This window comes from Sinocyclocheilus grahami, unplaced genomic scaffold, assembly GCF_001515645.1.
Source record: "Sinocyclocheilus grahami isolate Dianchi unplaced genomic scaffold, SAMN03320097.WGS_v1.1 scaffold484.1, whole genome shotgun sequence".
Taxonomy (NCBI): domain Eukaryota; kingdom Metazoa; phylum Chordata; class Actinopteri; order Cypriniformes; family Cyprinidae; genus Sinocyclocheilus; species Sinocyclocheilus grahami.
Genome location: NW_015505663.1, coordinates 651,881 through 672,345, shown reverse-complemented (window position 1 = coordinate 672,345; position 20,465 = coordinate 651,881). Strand labels below are relative to the sequence as shown.

The 20,465-nt window shown below is 40.3% G+C and overlaps 1 protein-coding gene across 1 annotated transcript in view; it reads right to left on the bottom strand.

Moving 5' to 3' along the window:
- The window catches only part of LOC107553873 (voltage-dependent calcium channel subunit alpha-2/delta-3-like), a 91,287-nt gene that overhangs the window by 62,491 nt on the left and 8,331 nt on the right, over window positions 1-20,465 (bottom strand). Inside the window, exons 3-9 of the mRNA XM_016236199.1 lie at window positions 16,150-16,221; window positions 15,976-16,037; window positions 15,307-15,374; window positions 7,245-7,290; window positions 7,037-7,131; window positions 6,716-6,809; window positions 6,243-6,338 (exon numbers count right to left, since the gene is read on the bottom strand). Coding sequence (XP_016091685.1) covers window positions 6,243-6,338; window positions 6,716-6,809; window positions 7,037-7,131; window positions 7,245-7,290; window positions 15,307-15,374; window positions 15,976-16,037; window positions 16,150-16,221 — 533 coding nt within the window. The remainder of the gene's footprint in view (window positions 1-6,242; window positions 6,339-6,715; window positions 6,810-7,036; window positions 7,132-7,244; window positions 7,291-15,306; window positions 15,375-15,975; window positions 16,038-16,149; window positions 16,222-20,465) is intronic.

The window sequence follows — 20,465 nt, the reverse complement described above, 5'->3', positions numbered from 1 at the left end:
TCACTTGCATTTTATTTATTTAAAAGGGGCTTAGCAGTTCTAAGTACCTTTGTTCAGCTGTAGCAGCAGTATGCATAGTTATTCAGATCGCATGTAGCGAATTTAATAGCAGCAGCATGCATAGCAAATTCATATGCAATGTTAGAAATAATATTAGCAGCAGGAAGTCAAATTGTTGCTAATATAGCAGCGGCAGCAGAAAGTACTTTAGTTGCTTGAGCTTTCAGTGATAACGCATGGGGTAAGTAACTCTTTTAAGTGAAATAGGCATTTTATTTATTTGCTATTTAACAGGGCTTACAGTAGATTTTGTGAACTCTTTAAAGCAAAATAGGCATTATTTGATTACGTTTGCTTGTTAATAAAGATGCGTATAGCAATTCTAAGTACATTTGTGCAGCTGTAGCAGCAGTATGCATAGCTATTCAGATCGCTAGTTTAGTGAGTTTTAATAGCAGCAGCACGCATAACAAAATTCAGACGCAATGTTAGAAATATTAGCAGCAGTCTGCATGGCAATCCAATCATTATTGTTGCTTATATAGCAGCGGCAACAGAAAATACATTTAGTTGCATGACATTTCAGTGATAAGATAACACTAGGATGGTAGTGAACTTTGTAGGTGAAATAGGCATTTTATTACTTTGCTATTCAGTTCAACAGGGTTTATAGAACTCTTCAAAGTGAAATAAGCATCCATTGGTTGTTTTTGGTTGTTTATAAAGGGGCAGTAGCAATTCTAATTACTTTTGTGCAGCAGCCAGTATGCATAGCTATTCAGATCACAATGTTAGCAAATTTTATAGCATGCGTGGCAAATTCAGATGCAAGGTTAGAAATAATATTAGCAAAAGCATGCATATCAAGTAATATTATTATTTTTGCTAATATAGCAGCGGCACCAGAAAGCGCTTTAGTTGCATGAAATTTTAGTGATAAATCATGGAGGGTAAATGTAACTCTTTAAAGTGCAATAGGCATTTATTACTTTGCTTATTCAAAAGGGCTTACAGAAGGTTTTGTGCAGCAGCAGTAGATTATGCTTTGTAAATTCTGATAAAATACTACAACCGCAACAGTTCGCACAGTAAATTCCTATTACAACATTGTGAATGTCATTAACAGCAACAGCATCTACTTCAACTCAGTATTGAAATGTAGTGAATATTGTCATAGCAGCAGTAGCAGAAGTTTTGTTTGCGTTGGCCTTATCGGACTGCATTCATTGCGGACAGCTTTACCTATCGTAATGAGTCTATTGACTTTGTCATGTTGTGCCACTTGCGTCTGGCATAGACACCGTGTTAGAGTAAAATAGGCATTCGCCTAGCTACTTATGCCTAATTTATGGATTTCTCAGCAGTTCAGTCTCTTGTGCAGTAGCAACAGCTTGCATAGGCATTCAGTCATCGAGATTTTTCTCAGCAGCAGCATGCACAGCATTTCTATGTTGCAAATTTTAATTCGGACACAATTAATATAAAAGCAGACTACTGCATTTAAATATAGTCACTGTAGTGTCCTGCTCAAGACCATCTTGGAACGAGCCATGACTTTAGCAATGATGTGTTCATACAATGCAAACATTATTGTTCTTAATATGCGATATAAATATTTTATTATTATCAAAATAATTGAGCAGCTGCTTTTGAAGCAGAATTAATCCTGGGCATATGACACCACAACTACAGGGTGTACAGTGATTTATTCTTTAGCCAAATATTTTGTTAGCTTATTAATAAGTTAAAGGTAAGTATATCCATTGCAGTAACGCTGATGAACGTTAATGGGGAGAAGAAAATAAATAAATAAATTACAACTCTTGAATGGCAAATTTAAAACTATTTGCTCAGGCCGCCCGAGCCTGAGCCAGGTGGTTTCTGGGGGTAACGTCTATCATCTATCAGCCTACAGTGTGATTCCTGTTTGTTAATGACACGCAGATCGCGTTTCTACTTAGGTAAGTTTGAGCTATTGGCTCAGACACACATAGTTATTTAAGTCATTAGTTAAGTAAACCTAAGGGTACAGCACCCAGGATTACATCGTTAAGCCACTAGTTAATTTATCTGGGCTCCATTAGCCCAGAAACACTTTTAACTCAGGTCACTAGTTTAAGCTATCTGGTCAACTGATCAGGTACACACAGCAATAGTTCACTAGCATTAAGCCATTCAGCAAAGCTGTCAAAGGCTCACATAGATAGCAAACACACGGTCGCACGGCTCTCTGGAGCAGCAGCAGTACATATGTCTTGGCAATAGATCTGCTTGTTCTGGGGGGTTTTACCTTTTATATTAATTCTGCCTATAGGGATGATTTTAAGCATATTATTGTATAGCAGCAGCATACATATTTAATTGTTTTGTTTTCTTCTTCCAGCTTTGTTGGGGGGTTATTTTATATGCTATTTGTGCAGCAGCAGTATGCATTAAATACTGACGGCACCGTATCGCTGTATGCATTGGCAGTAGCAAGTTCCTGTACTTGCTTGCAGCAGCAGCAATAATCTACAACTACAGCAATAACCAACAGCAGCAGCGTAGCAGATCTATTCCGCCAAGACCAAATACATTAACATTGTCATATCCATCACCATGCTAAAATCTTCAGAGAGTTGTCATGATTAAACTAAATTTCCTGTTTCATTCATAGGGTTCCACTTTGAATTCTGTAACGTCAGTTTTTTTCTCTTTCCTAATGGGCAAACTGTTGTTGCTGTGCAGTTCAGTGCTCATTCAGTAAATGCACAGCGAAACACGTGTTTTAAGTCTAGATTTAAATGTGGCTACTTTTTTAGCACATCTGATGCCTTTTGGAAGCTGTTTCCTTCTATTTCTGAAAATATGACAGTTAGGAGATTTATAGTGGTTCCCTGCATTATTACAGCAAAGCGCGTGATTACAGTACTAAGCCGCTGCTACATTTTAATGGGCATAACTTTTGGTTTCTGTAACCAATATTGAAAAAATTTACAAATGCAACAAAGATATTGGTATCGGTACTCAGTATCGGCAAGTACCAAAAATAAAAGTATCGTATCGGGTGAGTACTGGAAAAAGTGGTATCGGTACATCCCTAGTTTATAATCAAGTAATAATATTTTTTAATTAATCCTAAATGTTTATGAGATGATAATATGCTGATTTAGTTATTGCTTTGACATGACTACTGAAACTAAGGTCTGACTCTAGAATTGCATCAAGAATTTAGTTTCACTCCGCCTGCCCGCTGCCTGGACTACTGGCAGTACAGACTAAGTATAGCCGGAGATCAGCAGACTGCCTAAGTTTCCTTTTTGTTAATAAACTATTTGTTTTTACCTAGAGGAGAAGAGTTCCTGGACACCTGCCATCCTGCCCGCTGTGATGAGGTATGCTTGATGGAGGGATTTCGTTACGGGCTGGACAACGACATTCCCTTTGTCATGCCCCACAGAGATCTGTGCTAAACTATAAAGAGCTACATCAACTTCACACTGTGGATGAAAGGATCCGCATTCATGGTTGACGAAGCAGATGACAAGGATTACATCAGCGTCCAGCCCCAACCTGCAGACCTCTATCGTCATCCCGTGCAACATTCATTGTACGCCTCAGCCCACCACAGACACAGAGTCTGTCTTCTTCACTGGCTTCATCCAGCCCTTGCCTTCTGTCTTCACTGTTCATCTCCAGCCCCGAATCTTCGGTTTCCCAGCTGGTTTCCTGTCTCTCCTCTGGTTCCGTACAGCCCTAAACCTTCTGTGTCTCCACTGGTTCTGTCCAGCCCTAAACCTACTGTGTCTCCACTGCTTCCGTCCAGCCCTAAATTTTATGCGTCTTCGCTGGTTCCATTCAGCTATAAACAGCCTCAAGTCCCGTCATCTCCACCATGGACTGTACTCTACATGCTCCGCCAGTCTTCCTTATCCCTCTGGCACCTCTTTGGACAAGCATCCATCTACCTCCACCTTCTATGCCTGCAAAGCACTCAGTCTTATCTCTGCTGCCACCTGTCATCCCCTCAGCCTGCCATCACCTATGTGGGTTTTTATCGAGTTTTCTGGTGACAAGCTCCACTCCCCTGTCTCTGCCTTCAACCACTGGATCATTGACTCCACCTCAGTCCTGCGACCCATTGACTCCACCTTGGCTCCTAGCTCCCTCATCTCCACCATGGCCCACCATCCCACTGTCTTCACTCATCCCTCCAGCTCCACCTTGGTCAGTCGTTGACCACCCACCACCTCGGGATTCCACATCCTCAGTCACTCCAGCTCCACCGTGGTCTTCCAGAACCACTTCTTCACCTCAGTCACAGGAGCCTGCTGCTACGGGATCCTCTGTGTCGCCCAGGCTCCATGTCTGCTTGGGTCTCCATCACCGGCATCATCAAAGGAGCTTGAATCCCTGGTTCCACCTCCCAGGCCTCCACCATGGCTCCTCCCTCCAGCAACTCCACCGTGGGGCCCCATCCTGGCTGGGGTCTGGTTGTCCGCTACTTGGTTTGTCATCCTCAAGTCCTTTATCCACCCACTGCAACTCCCAGCAGTTCCCTGGCTCCTTCCTGCTTTAGTGCCTCCCTGGTCCTGTTTGCTCCATTCTCCATCTCTTCCCTTCGCCACTCCTGTTTTCTGTCTGCCCTACTCTTCTGCCATCCCTTCGCCCACTCCTTGGACTCTGTATGTTCACCATCCCTTTGCCCACTCCTGCCTCCTTTATGGACTCTTTATTGGTGCGAGATCACACCTTTCCGGAGGGGCAATCTGTCACGGCTTAGTTCTGTTTTAGTGCTGTTTTTGTCCTATAACCTAGATTTCCTTGTGTTCCTGTCTTTAATTAGTCAATTTGTACACCTGTGTTGGTTTTGAGTTGATTACCCAGTGTATTTCTAGCCCTGTGTGTTTTTGGTTTGTGTTCAGTCTAGTTGCTTTATGGTTGTGTGATACCCTGTTCGCTCTGTTTATTAAAAGTGTTTGAAGATTACATCTCTTCTGGTCATGCCCTCTCTTCCCACACACGCTGTGCCAGTGTCAAAGGTCATTCCAACTAGAAAAAAGCTATCTAACCCTGCTTCTGGAGGGTTTCATACACCTATGCCCCTGTCTGTTGTTTTCAAGTAATCCGGAAGACTTCGGATGGTTCATATGTAATTGATTAGAGTCTGAGCTGAAATCTGCAGGGCAGAATGTTAGCCTTCCAAAGAACAAGCCTTGGTACAGGGTTAATTCCTTGGTGCTTCTAATTACCCTGATGACTAGAACACACTGTTTCATGTGTTGGCTGTAGCACAGTGTGGTAGGCATATGATCCCCTTAGCACCAGCTACTGACACAGCATCAAAGTGACTTGAAAGGGATTAAACTTTCAACATAAACATAACCTTGTTCCCCTCATAAGAGAGAAGGAGAAGCTATAGTTGCCGCACAACTGATAATGCACTGTCAGAGAGTATGGTAATACTCAAATATGGAGTGGATTGTCAAACATCATCTGCATTGGCGCAATGTTAAACAGCTTCAGAGATCACTCAAGGTTAGAGTTTCCATAGTGCCAGCTACCTATGCAGCAAATGTTTCCCTACTTCCAGGGATTGTACTACCAGTTACTAAGAAAAATGACCTAACTACATTGAAGCTACCCAAGGAAGCAACATCTTAAAAATAAAACTAGCTGATTCTATAGTTTACAATACAGAGGATGATATGATTTAATAATAGCTGTAGTTGTCTGAGATAAAAACAATGATGGTTTTTGAATGAATTTCATTTTCAAGGGAAATAACATCAAATTGGACTGATGAATTTACATTAAATACAGCTAAAATTTAAATACACACCAATTTATTATTTTTATATTATATTTATAATATATATATATATATATATATAAAATGTCATACATTTCTAATTTATACTATCATTACATATAAAAGAGAGGACCATTTAGGATTAAACGGATTCATTAGAATGAGTCAGAATTTCCAACATTACATATGAAAGGGAGGCCATTGTTGTAAAAATAGCTTCTTACTGAAAAAGCTACACTATTTTGAAAGCCGCAGAGGCACTCTCACACTACTGAAAAAATGTTTAGTCGTCAAGTTAGCAATATTGTTGCTTTCCATTCGTTACTTCACCAACACTGGCATTTACAGTCTCTTTGAAAACATTTATTGCACATTATTTATTGTTGTACTATTGCTCTACTGCATTTAGACTGCAATATGAACTCTGTCATGGAAGATATAAATTGCTAACTGATTGGTCAGTTGGTCTGGCATCACAAAAAGGTTGATGCGTGATAGTCCGGTTCGAGTGCAGAGGTAAGCTATCTCCACCCCTTTATCAGAATTCCTACCAGGACAAATAGAACCACAGAAACACATAATTAATAATGAAGTGTACAAGAAACAATTCTTGAATTAAAATTATATAGTTAAACTCAACATGAAATGGTATTCATAACCCATTTGACCACTCTATATATTTTACAAATGGGGAATTAATTGGAAGCTGTAAAGAAGGCATTCCACACTTTATTGGCAAGATTTTACAAAAGGCTGAGAAAAGGCTACTGAAAAACAGTAGCTGCTTGGTTAATTTATTATAATTTTTTTTTAAAGTTGCTTCAGAAGCCAGGCAATATATTACATGGTGATGAAAGATTATAACGACATTTTGGAATAACATGCACTATAGAAATGTATTAAGAAAATATGTACTGCTCTTACTCGGATTTATTGAGAGCGAGACTGGTCCAGTATGCTTCCAGTGGTGCTGTGACCACAGCATCAAATAGAACTTCCTGGATCAGATCCTTATCACCTTCCAAACAATCAAGATACTAACAAAATAATTCCCTCCCTCTCCCATACACACACACACATCATGCTCTAATATATTTTAATATATCTTCAACTCTATTATATATTTTAAAGAGTTGCTGCCCATCATGAAACTGCATCCAATAGTATATATTTTTTTAATGAAGAATACAAAAACAAAGCGGAGTCTTCAAAACAAGTGTTAGTGTTGATATGCATTCAACTTACACTTCAGATGTGGTTCCCCATTAAAATACAGCTTGATGGCATCAATCTGAGTTAGGAAATTGTGTTCTGGATGTTCCTCTGTGTTACAGTATGTCCTGAAAAGTCAAACCAATCTGTCACACACATGCAAACATCAAACACATTCTGTAGACTCCTCAAAAAGCTACTTTAAAGACACTGAATAAAACATTTTAAGATACTACTGTACCATTCATTCGCTAATAAAACATCTGGATGCTCCAAATCATGTAGTCCTGAAAGAGAAGAAACATCTGTGTCATGCTGTTGCTTAATGCTGCTTCAGATTCATACTGTATGACATGATATAGCCCAGCAGGATTTGATCCTTAAATAGCAACATCCGGTGATGAGGAATATCAATACTAATTCCTAACAAACAATCTGATCTGCACACCTAATCTAGGCTTAAAATCAGTAAGAAATGATTGGTGGATAAGAATGTTGTTCAAACCCCCAACCACAGCCATAAGCCTAAGCTTGGTCTTCTGAAATGAGAGGTCTCTCTGCATTTGATTATTAATCTATTAAATGTTAAGTACTAGGACTTTGACATGTAATCATCTAGCAATCATGTTATAGCGCAAGCTAATTGGCAGCTGCTGTATTTGCAGCTAATTAGCTTGCTTGCTTATACACTCAATGTTCCTCTGATATTCTACATCCCACAAAGTTAAGTGAAAGATGTATATATTATCTTAAATAATCAAACATTATTGTGTAGTCTACAACAATCCTTTCCTTAAATAAAGCAATCAAGCATATATATGAAAATTAAAGATTGTGGGGGAAACCCTTTTCTTCAGTTCCACTGTTACAAATCATTACAATATTGTGGGACTGAGAGAACAGGGCTATGGGGGCGATGACTCGGGTGGAGCAGATGCTTGTGGGCTATCTGTCCCCTGAGTCAACTTTTGAGGGCAGGAGCGGTGTACACCTCATCACACGGTTCCCCTCTCTCCTCAGTGCCCTCAGGAGATCGGTCTGTTAACCCTGCTACCACTGGTGCTTCAGGGCACACACTAGACCAGGGCTGTCCAAACTCGGTCCTGGAGGGCCGGTGTCCTGCAGAGTTTAGTTCCAACCCTAATTAAACACACCTGAACCAGCTAATCAAGCTCTTACTAGGCATAGAAACTTCCAGTCAGGTGTGTTGAGGCAAGTTGGAGCTAAACTCTGCAGGACACCAGCCATCCAGGACCGAGTTTGGACAGCCCTGCACTAGACGATTCGAGCAGACCGCGAGACCACACACTTGTCGATTGTAGGAACGATTTCACAGTGACACGTGATCTCACGGACACTCGCGAGATCAAACGTGACTAGAAAAGAAAAATAATCAATGTTGTCAGCTGGCTCTCCTGGCAGGCATTCTGTTTCACGGTGAAATACAAAGTATAAAAAATAATATGGGTGATGTTCTCTGCTTTCATGGCATGTTTGTGGCTGCCAAGTTTCAGCTATAGAAGCACGCAACATCCGATAGGTGACGCTTGGTCGCTCTCATTGGCTATCGCGGGTATCACGTCAGAGGCAGCCCAATCAAGAGTTGATTCAAAAATCAACATGTTTGATATTTACGATTTGAATTCAGGGACGCTCCGTCTCGATTGGAGCAGATAAATAATCATAATGACACCACACAATAGAGGATTTTTTGGACAAAAAATAGTTTGCGACAAGCCACGAATTGGGCCACAACCCCTGATCGTTCGGGGATGCAAATCAGGTTTAAATGCGGCCTTAAAATCATCTAGTGTGCGGCCAGCCTTATGACAGATGCATCCCTTATGGCCTGGGAAGCGATCATGAGTGGTCGCTCAGCTCAGGATCAGTGGAAAGACATGCATCTTTCATGGCACATCAATTGCCTGGAGATGTTGGCTATGTTTCATGCACTGAAACACTTTCTCCTAGACTTGAGAGGCCATCATGTGCTTGTCCGCACAGACAACACATCAGTGGTCTTTTACATTGTTACGGTCGGCGACCTTTTGTGTTGTGTGTGTGTATATGTTGTTTCCTTTAGTCTCTTCTCTGTTCTCACTCTCATGCTCTTAAGTACCGCCTTCCTTGGATTCTATTGGCTATCTGTGCTGTCATTCATCATTAGTTAATTGACAACACGTTTCCTTTGCCAATGGCGTTCTTGTCCGTGAGGTTCATTGTATATTCAGTGTAGCTCATGACGCTTTTGCGTAGATTTTTTTTTTCTTTCTTTTTCTTTAATAGTTTAGGGGTTTTGGGATTTAGTTAGATAATGGATTTAAGCGCCACTTTAACTTCCCTTCTTTTCCTTTGTCTTGTTTGTTTAACTTGTTGTTCCTTGGGGCCAATAAATCTTTCTTGTAGTGCAGTTTTGCATCATGTGTTCCATTGCCACTTATTTTCCCTGGCTTAGTTCTTTAATGTCAACTTAATGTTACCTCTTCTAATCCTTAGATAAAAATTATCATCAGAGACGTAACATACATCTTCAATCAGGGGGGTCTGCCGTTTGCAGGTTGGCACACCAGATCCACCCATGGGCTCCGGGAAAACCGCTCACCCTGAGGGCAGTCTACCTCCCTCAGCACCTCAATCAGGGAGCAGACATCCTATTGAGGCAGGTGCTATGGCCACACCCCCTGACAAATAGAGGCTCCACCCTGAGGTGGTGGAGTAGATTTGGCAGAGGTGGACTTATTTGCATCTCAGGAGACGATACACTGTCCGCTCTGGTTATCCCTAATGCATCCAGCTCCTCTTGAACTGGATACCATGGTCCAGGAATGGCTGAGGCTGCGTCTGCACCCAGAAAATCTGGAGAGAGTGCGCCATATGGTTCTTGGACCTGGTGGCCCTCCTCAACAGTTCTCCGTGGGAGATTCTTGGCCACACCCTTACATGCACACAAACAAAGAACACCACCTGGATCTGGACAAAAGAATGTGAACATGCATTTAACATCATAAAATAGGATTTAACACAAGCACTAGTTCTTATGCCACCCGATTTCCCTAAGCCTTTCCAGTTACAGACTGATGCCAGTGATGTTAGATTAGGGGCAGTGCTAGCACAAGAGCTGGATGGAGGAGAAAGAGTAATATCGTATGCATCTAGACTGCTGTGGGGAGCTAAAAAAGTATATTCTGTGTCAAAGAAAGAGTGTTTAAAGGTTGTTTGGGCAGTTGAAAATGGAGGCCTTATCTGAAAGGAAGAGCTTTTGACATCATTACAGGGAGCGCACAGACATAGCATACATTGAATAAATCCTGGTTGAATAGGTAAATGGTAATGAGTATCTGAATCTGATTGCCTGGGTACATTGAATTGAATGAACCAATTAGAATGCAAGTAGAGTATAATGGCTGAAATATTCCTATATAGTGTGGTTCGTTTAGGTGCGTGTGTATTGTAGCATTTGGACCAATCAGACACACCATTTTTGAATGGTGAACGACACTAGGCCCCTGGTTACCATGGCAACCAGGACAATTCAGCCAGATCAGATAACTTTTACGACCTAAAAGTATGTAGAGAGAATCTTCCCCCATATTCAATTATCTCTAAAACAGACACATACTGCTATAGGAAATGACTTCTTTCATTAATTCATAGACAATTTTTTCTATGACCTTCCTATCATGCATATCCCCAGGTCATTGTCTATGATTACTATCTTCTTGTATATGTTTTTTTGTATTGTATACTGTTTTATGCATGCTTATGATCAGTGGTGGAGGTAATGAATTACAACTACTCACGTTACTGTAATTAAATCTTTTTTCAGGTACTTGTACTTTTTTGAGTATATTTTTAAAGCTGTAGTTTTACTTGTACTTAAGTACAAATTAAGCAAAATAATCTACTTCATTACTTTTAAATCATTGTACGTTACTGAGTACGCCCACAATTTGAATTGATATTTAAACCTTTGACGGCACTTCAGTAGCTAATATCCGATCGTAAAGGGACCAATAACAGCCCTGATATCTGAACCGGGAAAATTTTTCTTTACCTGCTGCCGCTGCTGCAGCAGGTAAAAAACTGATCAGACAGTGAGCGAGCTCAGTGTAATTCATGGACTAAAAATTTGAAGAAAACTACATGGTAGTGTTTTCATAAATATAAATATTTTGATACCGATACTGAAATATCAGTATCTACCAAATACCATTACAGTATCTACCGAATATACACCAACACAAACTCTTTCCTCTCCGACAGTTTGACACACATTCCGCCTCCTGTCAATTACAGAGTCTGAATATCCACGCGGGATTGCAGGTATTCCACATAACTTTAATCATTCCCGCGCAAATGTGGAGAGCGCTTTATTGTAACATGAGAACATGTAATGTCATGTAATCGATGAAATTTGGATGCAAGCTCTCAAAATATGCCTAACTCATACAAATGACCTGCCTGTTCTGTCACTCCGATATTGCTTGTGTGCAGACTGTGCAAATGCGATATCTCCGTGCTTTTAGATTAAATTATTTCTCTTTGCTCCTGGATTGAACTTTGTCAAAAGTTATCAACCATTTAGAATAGATCCACGCTTGATCGATGAAAATCCTAATCTGCTGTAATCTGAAATTGTATTGGCTGTAAGTGAAATGCACCAGAATGTATTTCAACAATCAAAGATGGAACTTTAATTTCTTTACAATGTAAGTTTATGCTAGAAATGTTTTGGAATGGGATATTTGTCTGATTTGTACATATCAATATCCTAGTCTGTTTAACTGCATCACTACATTGTGTAAGCTTTTGCAACAAAGTTACCCTATTTTAAAGACAAATACACAGAATGAGCAAATGTTTAAGATTGAGATTTTTTTAATGGTATTGATCAATATTTATATGTATAGAAATAAAAGCCTATATTAAAATCTGTTCATCATATAAAGTGAATGTGTCTTTTTGGAAGACTTGGATTAAACCAATTTCAAAGCTTGAAATAATAAGCTTGAAATAATGATTGCCTTGAAAAAAAATGGATGGACAAATTTTTTTTTTAAATATTAAAATATCTATATGGCAGTATACATTACGTGTTAGTTTTGCCAGTGGTATTGAAAAGGATTATTTGTCATGAAATCAAAAATGACCCTACTTACTTTTTAGTGCACTTTACTAGTCTTGCGGTGAACAATTGAACCATGCAAGTCAATACACTGTAAAAAAAAAATTGTCTGCCGTCGTAATCTTTAATCAAAAAATGCTTCCGCTCTGGAAAGGAGTTCTCACTCTGATGACATCAGTTTGACGGCTTCGTGAGAATCCGGTTGTTAAAGGAACACTCCACTATTTTTGAAAATAGGCTAATTTTCCAACTCCCCTAGAGTTAAACAGTTGAGTTTTACCGTTTTCAAATCCATTCAGCCGATCTCCGGGTCTGGCAGTAGCACTTTTAGCTGTAGCTTAGCATAGATCATTGAATCTGATTAGACCGTTAGCATCTCGCTCAAAAATGACCAGAGTTTCTATTTTTTCCTATTTAAAACTTGACTCTTCTGTAGTTACATCGTGTACTAAGACCGACGGCTTAGCTCTTTTTCTCTTTCCACTGGGAAGAAACTCCCACTCACCATCGAGACAGAACATCATTTGGAATTCATCAAACCCGGAAGAACGTAATCGCGAGTCCAAAACCTTGAAACCATCAAGACTCGTCAACGACCAAGGCAATGCAAGTATTGTACATTTAACTAAATGAAACAGAGGTTTAGTATAAGCTATAGACCCCGTTATAAACGGCGCTGATGGTTTTACTCAGGGGGTTAACTGACTCTTTTCATAGCTTCATTCTCTGGTTTTCCTGATGGTTTCATCCATCAAGTCTCATTTGCCCTTTCCCATGTATGAGTGATTGTTTGTTAGACTAGTTTGTGTTAGTGTTTAGTTAAGAAAACTCTTGTGCACAAATTGCATGTGTTTCTGATTTTACCTTGCAAATTAATGTCCCTTTATGATTCCGATCTAGCTACATGCTCTAATGCATTAGTAGGCTACTGTAAGAAGGTTGTTTTCTGTGGCCATGAAAATATCCTTTCTTAGAGTTGATATGAAATTACACTAAATGTTCGCTGGATGAACAGATTGGTTGATGGCAATTTAATTCTGCTACAGTTACTACTGGCAGCCAGTATAAATAATTGTAATGAATCATAATTAATTTTAATTATTTATAGACATTCCCCTTTGAGCTAATTTCCTACAGTATATAAATGGGAATATTTTGCAGTTTTAGTAATTTTGAGTGTTCTAACTTAAATCTGCTTGTTTTATGTATACAAACCCGATTCCAAAAAAGTTGGGACACTGTACAAATTGTGAATAAAAACAGAATGCAATGATGTGGAAGTTTCAAATTTCAATATTTTATTCAGAATACAACATAGATGACATATCAAAGGTTTAAACTAAGAAAATGTAATATTTTATTCAGAATACAACATAGATGACATATCAAATGTTTAAACTGAGAAAATGTATGGAAAATAAGTTGATTTTAAATTTCATGGCATCAACACATCTCAAAAAAGTTGGGACAAGGCCATGTTTACCACTGTGTGGCATCCCCTCTTCTTTTTATAACAGTCTGCAAACGTCTGGGGCCTGAGGAGACAAGTTGCTCAAGTTTAGGAATAGGAATGTTGTCCCATTCTTGTCTAATACAGGCTTCTAGTTGCTCAACTGTCTTAGGTCTTCTTTGTCGCATCTTCCTCTTTATGATGCGCCAAATGTTTTCTATGGGTGAAAGATCTGGACTGCAGGCTGGCCATTTCAGTACCCGGATCCTTCTACGCAGCCATGATGTTGTAATTGATGCAGTATGTGGTCTGGCATTGTCATGTTGGAAAATGCAAGGTCTTCCCTGAAAGAGACGACGTCTGGATGGGAGCATATGTTGTTCTAGAACTTGGATATACCTTTCAGCATTGATGGTACCTTTCCAGATGTGTAAGCTGCCACATGCACTCATGCAACCCCATACCATCAGAGATGCAGGCTTCTGAACTGAGCGCTGATAACAACTTGGGTTGTCCTTGTCCTCTTTAGTCCGGATGACATGGCGTCCCAGTTTTCCAAAAAGAACTTCAAATTTTGATTCGTCTGACCATAGAACAGTTTTCCACTTTGCCACAGTCCATTTTAAATGAGCCTTGGCCCAGAGAAAACGCCTGCGCTTCTGGATCATGTTTAGATATGGCTTCTTTTTTGACCTATAGAGTTTTAGCCTGCAACGGCGAATGGCACGGTGGATTGTGTTCGCCGACAATGTTTTCTGGAAGTATTCCTGAGCCCATGTTGTGATTTCCATTACAGTAGCATTCCTGTATGTGATGCAGTGCCGTCTAAGGGCCCGAAGATCACGGGCATCCAGTATGGTTTTCCGGCCTTGACCCTTACGCACAGAGATTGTTCCAGATTCTCAGAATCTTTTGATGATATTATGCACTGTAGATGATGATAACTTCAAACTCTTTGCAATTTTTCTCTGAGAAACTCCTTTCTGATATTGCTCCACTATTTTTCATCGCAGCATTGGGGGAATTGGTGATCCTCTGCCCATCTTGACTTCTGAGAGACACTGCCACTCTGAGAGGCTCTTTTTATACCCAATCATGTTGCCAATTGACCTAATAAGTTGCAAATTGGTCCTCCAGCTGTTCCTTATATGTACATTTAACTTTTCCGGCCTCTTAATGCTACCTGTCCCAACTTTTTTGGAATGTGTAGCTCTCATGAAATCCAAAATGAGCCAATATTTGGCATGACATTTCAAAATGTCTCACTTTCAACATTTGATATGTTATCTATATTCTATTGTGAATAAAATATAAGTTTATGAGATTTGTAAATTATTCCATTCCTTTTTTTACTCACAATTTGTACAGTGTCCCAACTTTTTTGGAATTGGGTTTGTATATGGTATGGTAACTCGAGACTAGTGTTGCCTATAGACTGGATACTTTAGTTAAGGTTCTTACCCTATGAAACAGTTTAATGCAGCCAGGGTTTTAATCAGTTTGATACAGTGGGCAACGGTTACACAGCACACACAGTTACACAGCTATACACTATTATACAAAAATCATTACAAACAACCACTACATTACACTCAGTAGATTTCACTCATATTCACATCATGAAACATTTCACTGTTTAGGAATCACACTATATTGCAGGCAACACACACAGACATACATTTCTAATGATCTATTAAGTGAAATGTAGTGAACACAGTCTATAGTTACCTTCTTCAACAGAGGTATTTCCTATGAAGAAATATTTGCCATGACCTCTGGACAGGGCCACTCCTAAGCTGAAAACACGAGAAATAAATAATAGACATCTAATTGAGTACAGAAATTTACATCAACAATCTATTCTGCATTCTATTTGTTATAGTATTTATTAATCAATTCTGGCTTCCTAATGCTGTTAATTTCTCACATAATACTATAGATTTTGTACAATAACCAAGCTCTAATATTTTTCACCACATCAGCCAATGTTGGACAAATTAACAACATTACCAGCCATAAATGATCCTGAATCCATAAACTGCATCTTTTTTTGGTGGGTTGTAATGTATCTGCAGATGAAATGTGTTGCCAAATGGTAATCCAATTTTGGGAAAAAAGAAATGACACTACTTTTAAAATAGTGTAAAATAGTGAAATCATCAACTGTTAATTTACTTTCTTGCCAAAGTCCATTTTTATTTACAGTTGGTGCTGGTGCTAGTGTTCATTTTGAACCTTGGCTATACATGTTTAAAATCTTTTTTGGAGCTGTGCTGCAGTAGATAGCACTATTCGGGTTTGTGGGTAGTGCAGTGGGTTTGAGTCCAGCCTTCTGTCTCCGTCTCAGTTTTCCTGTTGTTCTACATTGCTCTATAAATATATAAAGAAAAACCTTACCTGAAGGGAGTTCCTTTAATGTCTGTGTAGTAGTAGTCATTGTGTAGAACAAGCACACGCTTCTGAGACAGTCATAAACAAACACACAAACACCATAAGAGAATTATAAACCTACTGATAAACCTATTACTTGTGTTTGTTTGTTTGTGTGTGTGTGTAGATTAAGTTTCTTGCCCCTTTATCCACAGTCTTCTTCACTTTCATAGAGAAGCTTCCCGTCTGCCTGTTCACCATGGCATTACGCAACTGGAGAAAAAAAAAAGATTGCATAAATAAAACTACATTGTATTATTTTAATAATAACATGTGAGTGAGGTTTGCCAATGCTGAACTCAATGTTAGGGTGTTGCTAGCTGATTTCTAGGGTTGCTATTAGAATAATATGGGTATTAGATATATTAGAACCCCTTATCTCTATGATATTCTGATCTCCAGACAACATTCTTCACTTCTAAATGTCCCTTATATGTTTGCTTTAATTAAATATTTAAACATTTTATGTTTTCAGCTATTTTTCAGCCTTAAAAGAAAACGAATATACAGTGAAATAAGTAAAAGACCACAAATACACTCAATGGACAAGACTTTGTAGGAATATTGTCAAATATGCATGACATCAATAAGCAGCTGGTGACACCATGTAAAGCACAAACACTTAAAGTTCCCTTAATACAGGAACTCCACCAAGAATATTTTGGAGAAATTTATAAACTGATTTTGCAGTACTTCTTCCAACATGTAGTAAAACAGTTATGTGATGTACTGAGTAATTTATGTAGTCACAAAATAACTGGTCACTTCCCTACTGAGCTCGCTCTCATGTGTGGATCCCTGAATTGCAGTAAATATGGCATTATTCTCATCATCATGTTTACTGTGTAGATAAACACACATAAAAATGTCGATGAAAATAATCAGTCTTTAATAAATTCCCAGAAGGTAAATCCAGACAGAGGGTAGGCTTTTAACCCACGCATCATCGACAAGACCCGACAAACTCAAACAGGAACTTAAATTCACAGACCAAACAAGGATAATTAACAAGACACAACTGAACATAAAGAAGAACTCAAATCAGAAACCATGACAACTAACTCAGTGAAAACAGAAAACAAAGTCCAAACAGTGTGACGGTGTGACAGATCACCCCCATCCCGGAAGTCGCAACCAAGCGGCGCAGAGAAGGAAAGGTCAGAAGATGGCGGAGCATGGCGAAAAGGGATGGCGAAAGGCAGGCGGCCAGCGGAGAAAACTGGTGGAACTTCAGGAGGACGGACGACTGGTTGGAGGACGACAAACTGAGTCCAGGATGGAAATGATGGAGGTAAGAGCCAGGGAGGAGCCTTGAGCAGGGGTGTAACGGTGGGACCCCAGGCCACAGCCAGGACAGTGCTCCACGGTGGCGTCAACGGAGGGAGGAGCCAAGGCGTGACAGGAACACACGCCACCATGGGGACGACTGGAGGCGACGGTGGTGATGGAGGTGGAGCCCACAGCACAGACAGAGAGCCGAGGAGGTGGCACATCCATCGCGGTGGGCTCAGGCAGACGCACAATTGCTTTGAATGCAGATCTGTGAGGAAGTCATGCTAGTCTTGAGGAGAAGGATTCAATATATAGCAATGTGGAGAACAAGGAAAGCTTCTAATGAACATACAGATATAGCTAACTTGTCTAGATTTGTTAAATAGGACATACAAACTATTTAGTGAGTTTCCTCTCTCATATTTGTGTTATAATAATGTTTAACTTATATACAGTGGGTACGGAAAGTATTCAGACCCCCTTAAATTTTTCACTCTTTGTTATATTGCAGCCATTTGCTAAAATCATTTAAGTTAATTTTTTTTCCTCATTAATGTACACACAGCACCCCATATTGACAGAAAAACACAGAATTGTTGACATTTTTGCAGATTTATTAAAAAAGAAAAACTGATATATCACATGGTCCTAAGTATTCAGACCCTTTGCTGTGACGCTCATATATTTAACTCAGGTGCTGTCCATTTCTTCTGCTCATCCTTGAGATGGTTCTACACCTTCATTTGAGTCCATCTGTGTTTGATTATACTGATTGGACTTGATTTGGAAAGCCACACACCTGTCTATATAAGACCTTACAGCTCACAGTGCATGTCAGAGCAAATGAGAATCATGAGGTCAAAGGAACTGCCTGAAGAGCTCAGAGACAGAATTGTGGCAAGGCACAGATCTGGCCAAGGTTACAAAAAAAATTCTGCTGCACTTAAGGTTCCGAAGAGCACAGTGGCCTCCATTCCTTAAATGGAAGACGTTTGGGATGACCAGAACCCTTCCTAGAGCTGGCCGTCTGGCCAAACTGAGCTATCGGGGGAGAAGAGCCTTGGTGAGAGATGTAAAGAAGAACCCAAAGATCACTGTGGCTGAGCTCCAGAGATGCAGTTGGGAGATGGGAGAAAGTTGTAGAAAGTCAACCATCACTGCAGCCCTCCACCAGTCGGGGCTTTATGGCAGAGTGGCCCGGCGGAAGTCTCTCCTCAGTGCAAGACACATGAAAGCCCGCATGGAGTTGTGAGATGGTGAGAAATAAGATTCTCTGGTCTGATGAGGCCAAGATAGAACTTTTTGGCCTTAATTCTAAGTGGTATGTGTGGAGAAAACCAGGCACTGCTCATCACTTGTCCAATACAGTCCCAACAGTGAAGCATGGTGGTGGCAGCATCATGCTGTGGGGGTGTTTTTCAGCTGCAGGGACAGGACGACTGGTTGCAATTGAGGGAAAGATGAATGCGGCCAAGTACAGGGATTTCCTGGACGAAAACCTTCTCCAGAGTGTTCAGGACCTCAGACTGGGCCGAAGGTTTATCTTCCAACAAGACAATGACCCTAAGCACACAGCTAAAATAATGAAGGAGTGGCTTCACAACAACTCTGTGACTGTTCTTGAATGGCCCAGCCAGAGCCCTGACTTAAACCCAATTGAGCATCTCTGGAGAGACCTAAAAATGGCTGTCCACCAACGTTTACCATCCAACCTGACAGAACTGGAGAGGATCTGCAAGGAGGAATGGCAGAGGATCCCCAAATCCAGGTGTGAAAAACTTGTTGCATCTTTCCCAAAAAGACTCATGGCTGTATTAGATCAAAAGGGTGCTTCTACTAAATACTGAGCAAAGGGTCTGAATACTTAGGACCATGTGATATTTCAGTTTTTCTTTTTTAATAAATCTGCAAAAATGTCAACAATTCTGTGTTTTTCTGTCAATATGGGGTGCTGTGTGTACATTAATGAGGAAAAAAAATTTACTTAAATGATTTTAGCAAATGGCTGCAATATAACAAAGAGTGAAAAATTTAAGGGGGTCTGAATACTTTCCGTACCCACTGTATATAACTTTTCCTGAGTTGAAAGTGCTTTACAAAAAGAAAAAAAAAACAGGACAAACACGATACAACATACACAATATACATATATAAAATGTATAGTAAAATATATAGTTTTGAATGAAAAAAAATGTATGCCCAACCCAACAGTCTGAACAAAAGTGAAAACTTCAGCGCAAGTTCTGTCAGGAAGACTCCAATGCCACATCATTCATTCATACTAACAGGTCTGGCCAATCACTGCTTGACAACTGGAGTATATAAGCACTGAACTCTGTTTTATTTTTCGCAGTTGATGACGCTGACATTCCCTACTCTGTCAGGGAAACTGTCACTTGAAAACTTTAGCCCGACTTTTCATAAAATGTCTGACATAATTGAAATGTAACCTATTGTGTAAATGACAGTACTTCTCACGATGCACACTGTTAATATTGTGCAACAAACTAATATAACAGTAAGTGTTTGCGGTTGTTTGAATATATCCCCTATCGTATTCTACAACAAAAACAATCAGAGCACCTTGTTATCACTAGTTTTATTTTGATTTCCCGAGTCCGCTATTAGCAAATAGCCCGCTAGCATCGCCAGCGTGGTTGCCGCTAATCTCGCTTACATTACTAATACTCTATTCACACACATTACCATTGTTTTACTCACTGTTACTTGCTTTAATGGCGGATGTGTGTCTACCTTTGAGTGCAGGTGAGGACACGTTCAAGCTGCATTTGGTGCAGCTCGAGCTGGAGGCCGTGGAGAAGCAGATCCGTGACCTGGTGGAGAGGCAGACCCAGCTGAGAGAGTGGAGAGCCGCGCTGGAATCATCCCAGGCTGACGCTCACAAGTCCGAGGGAAGTATACAGCGCGCTGCTAATTCTCCCACCACCTCTACTCCGTGTGTTTCTCTGCACAGGCCCGGTGCACCCAGGACGCGATCTTCCCAGATGTCCTTCACTCCGGCGCCGGGACACCACGGACCCTGGGTGCAGCCGCAGCGGAAGATGCGAGCCAGGTCCCGGGCGACGACCTCGCCCCCTCCGCCGCCTCCGGTCTTCGAGATCTCAACCCGGAACCGCTTTGCTCCCCTCCGCGAGACGGAACGTGACACTGTGATCATCGGAGAC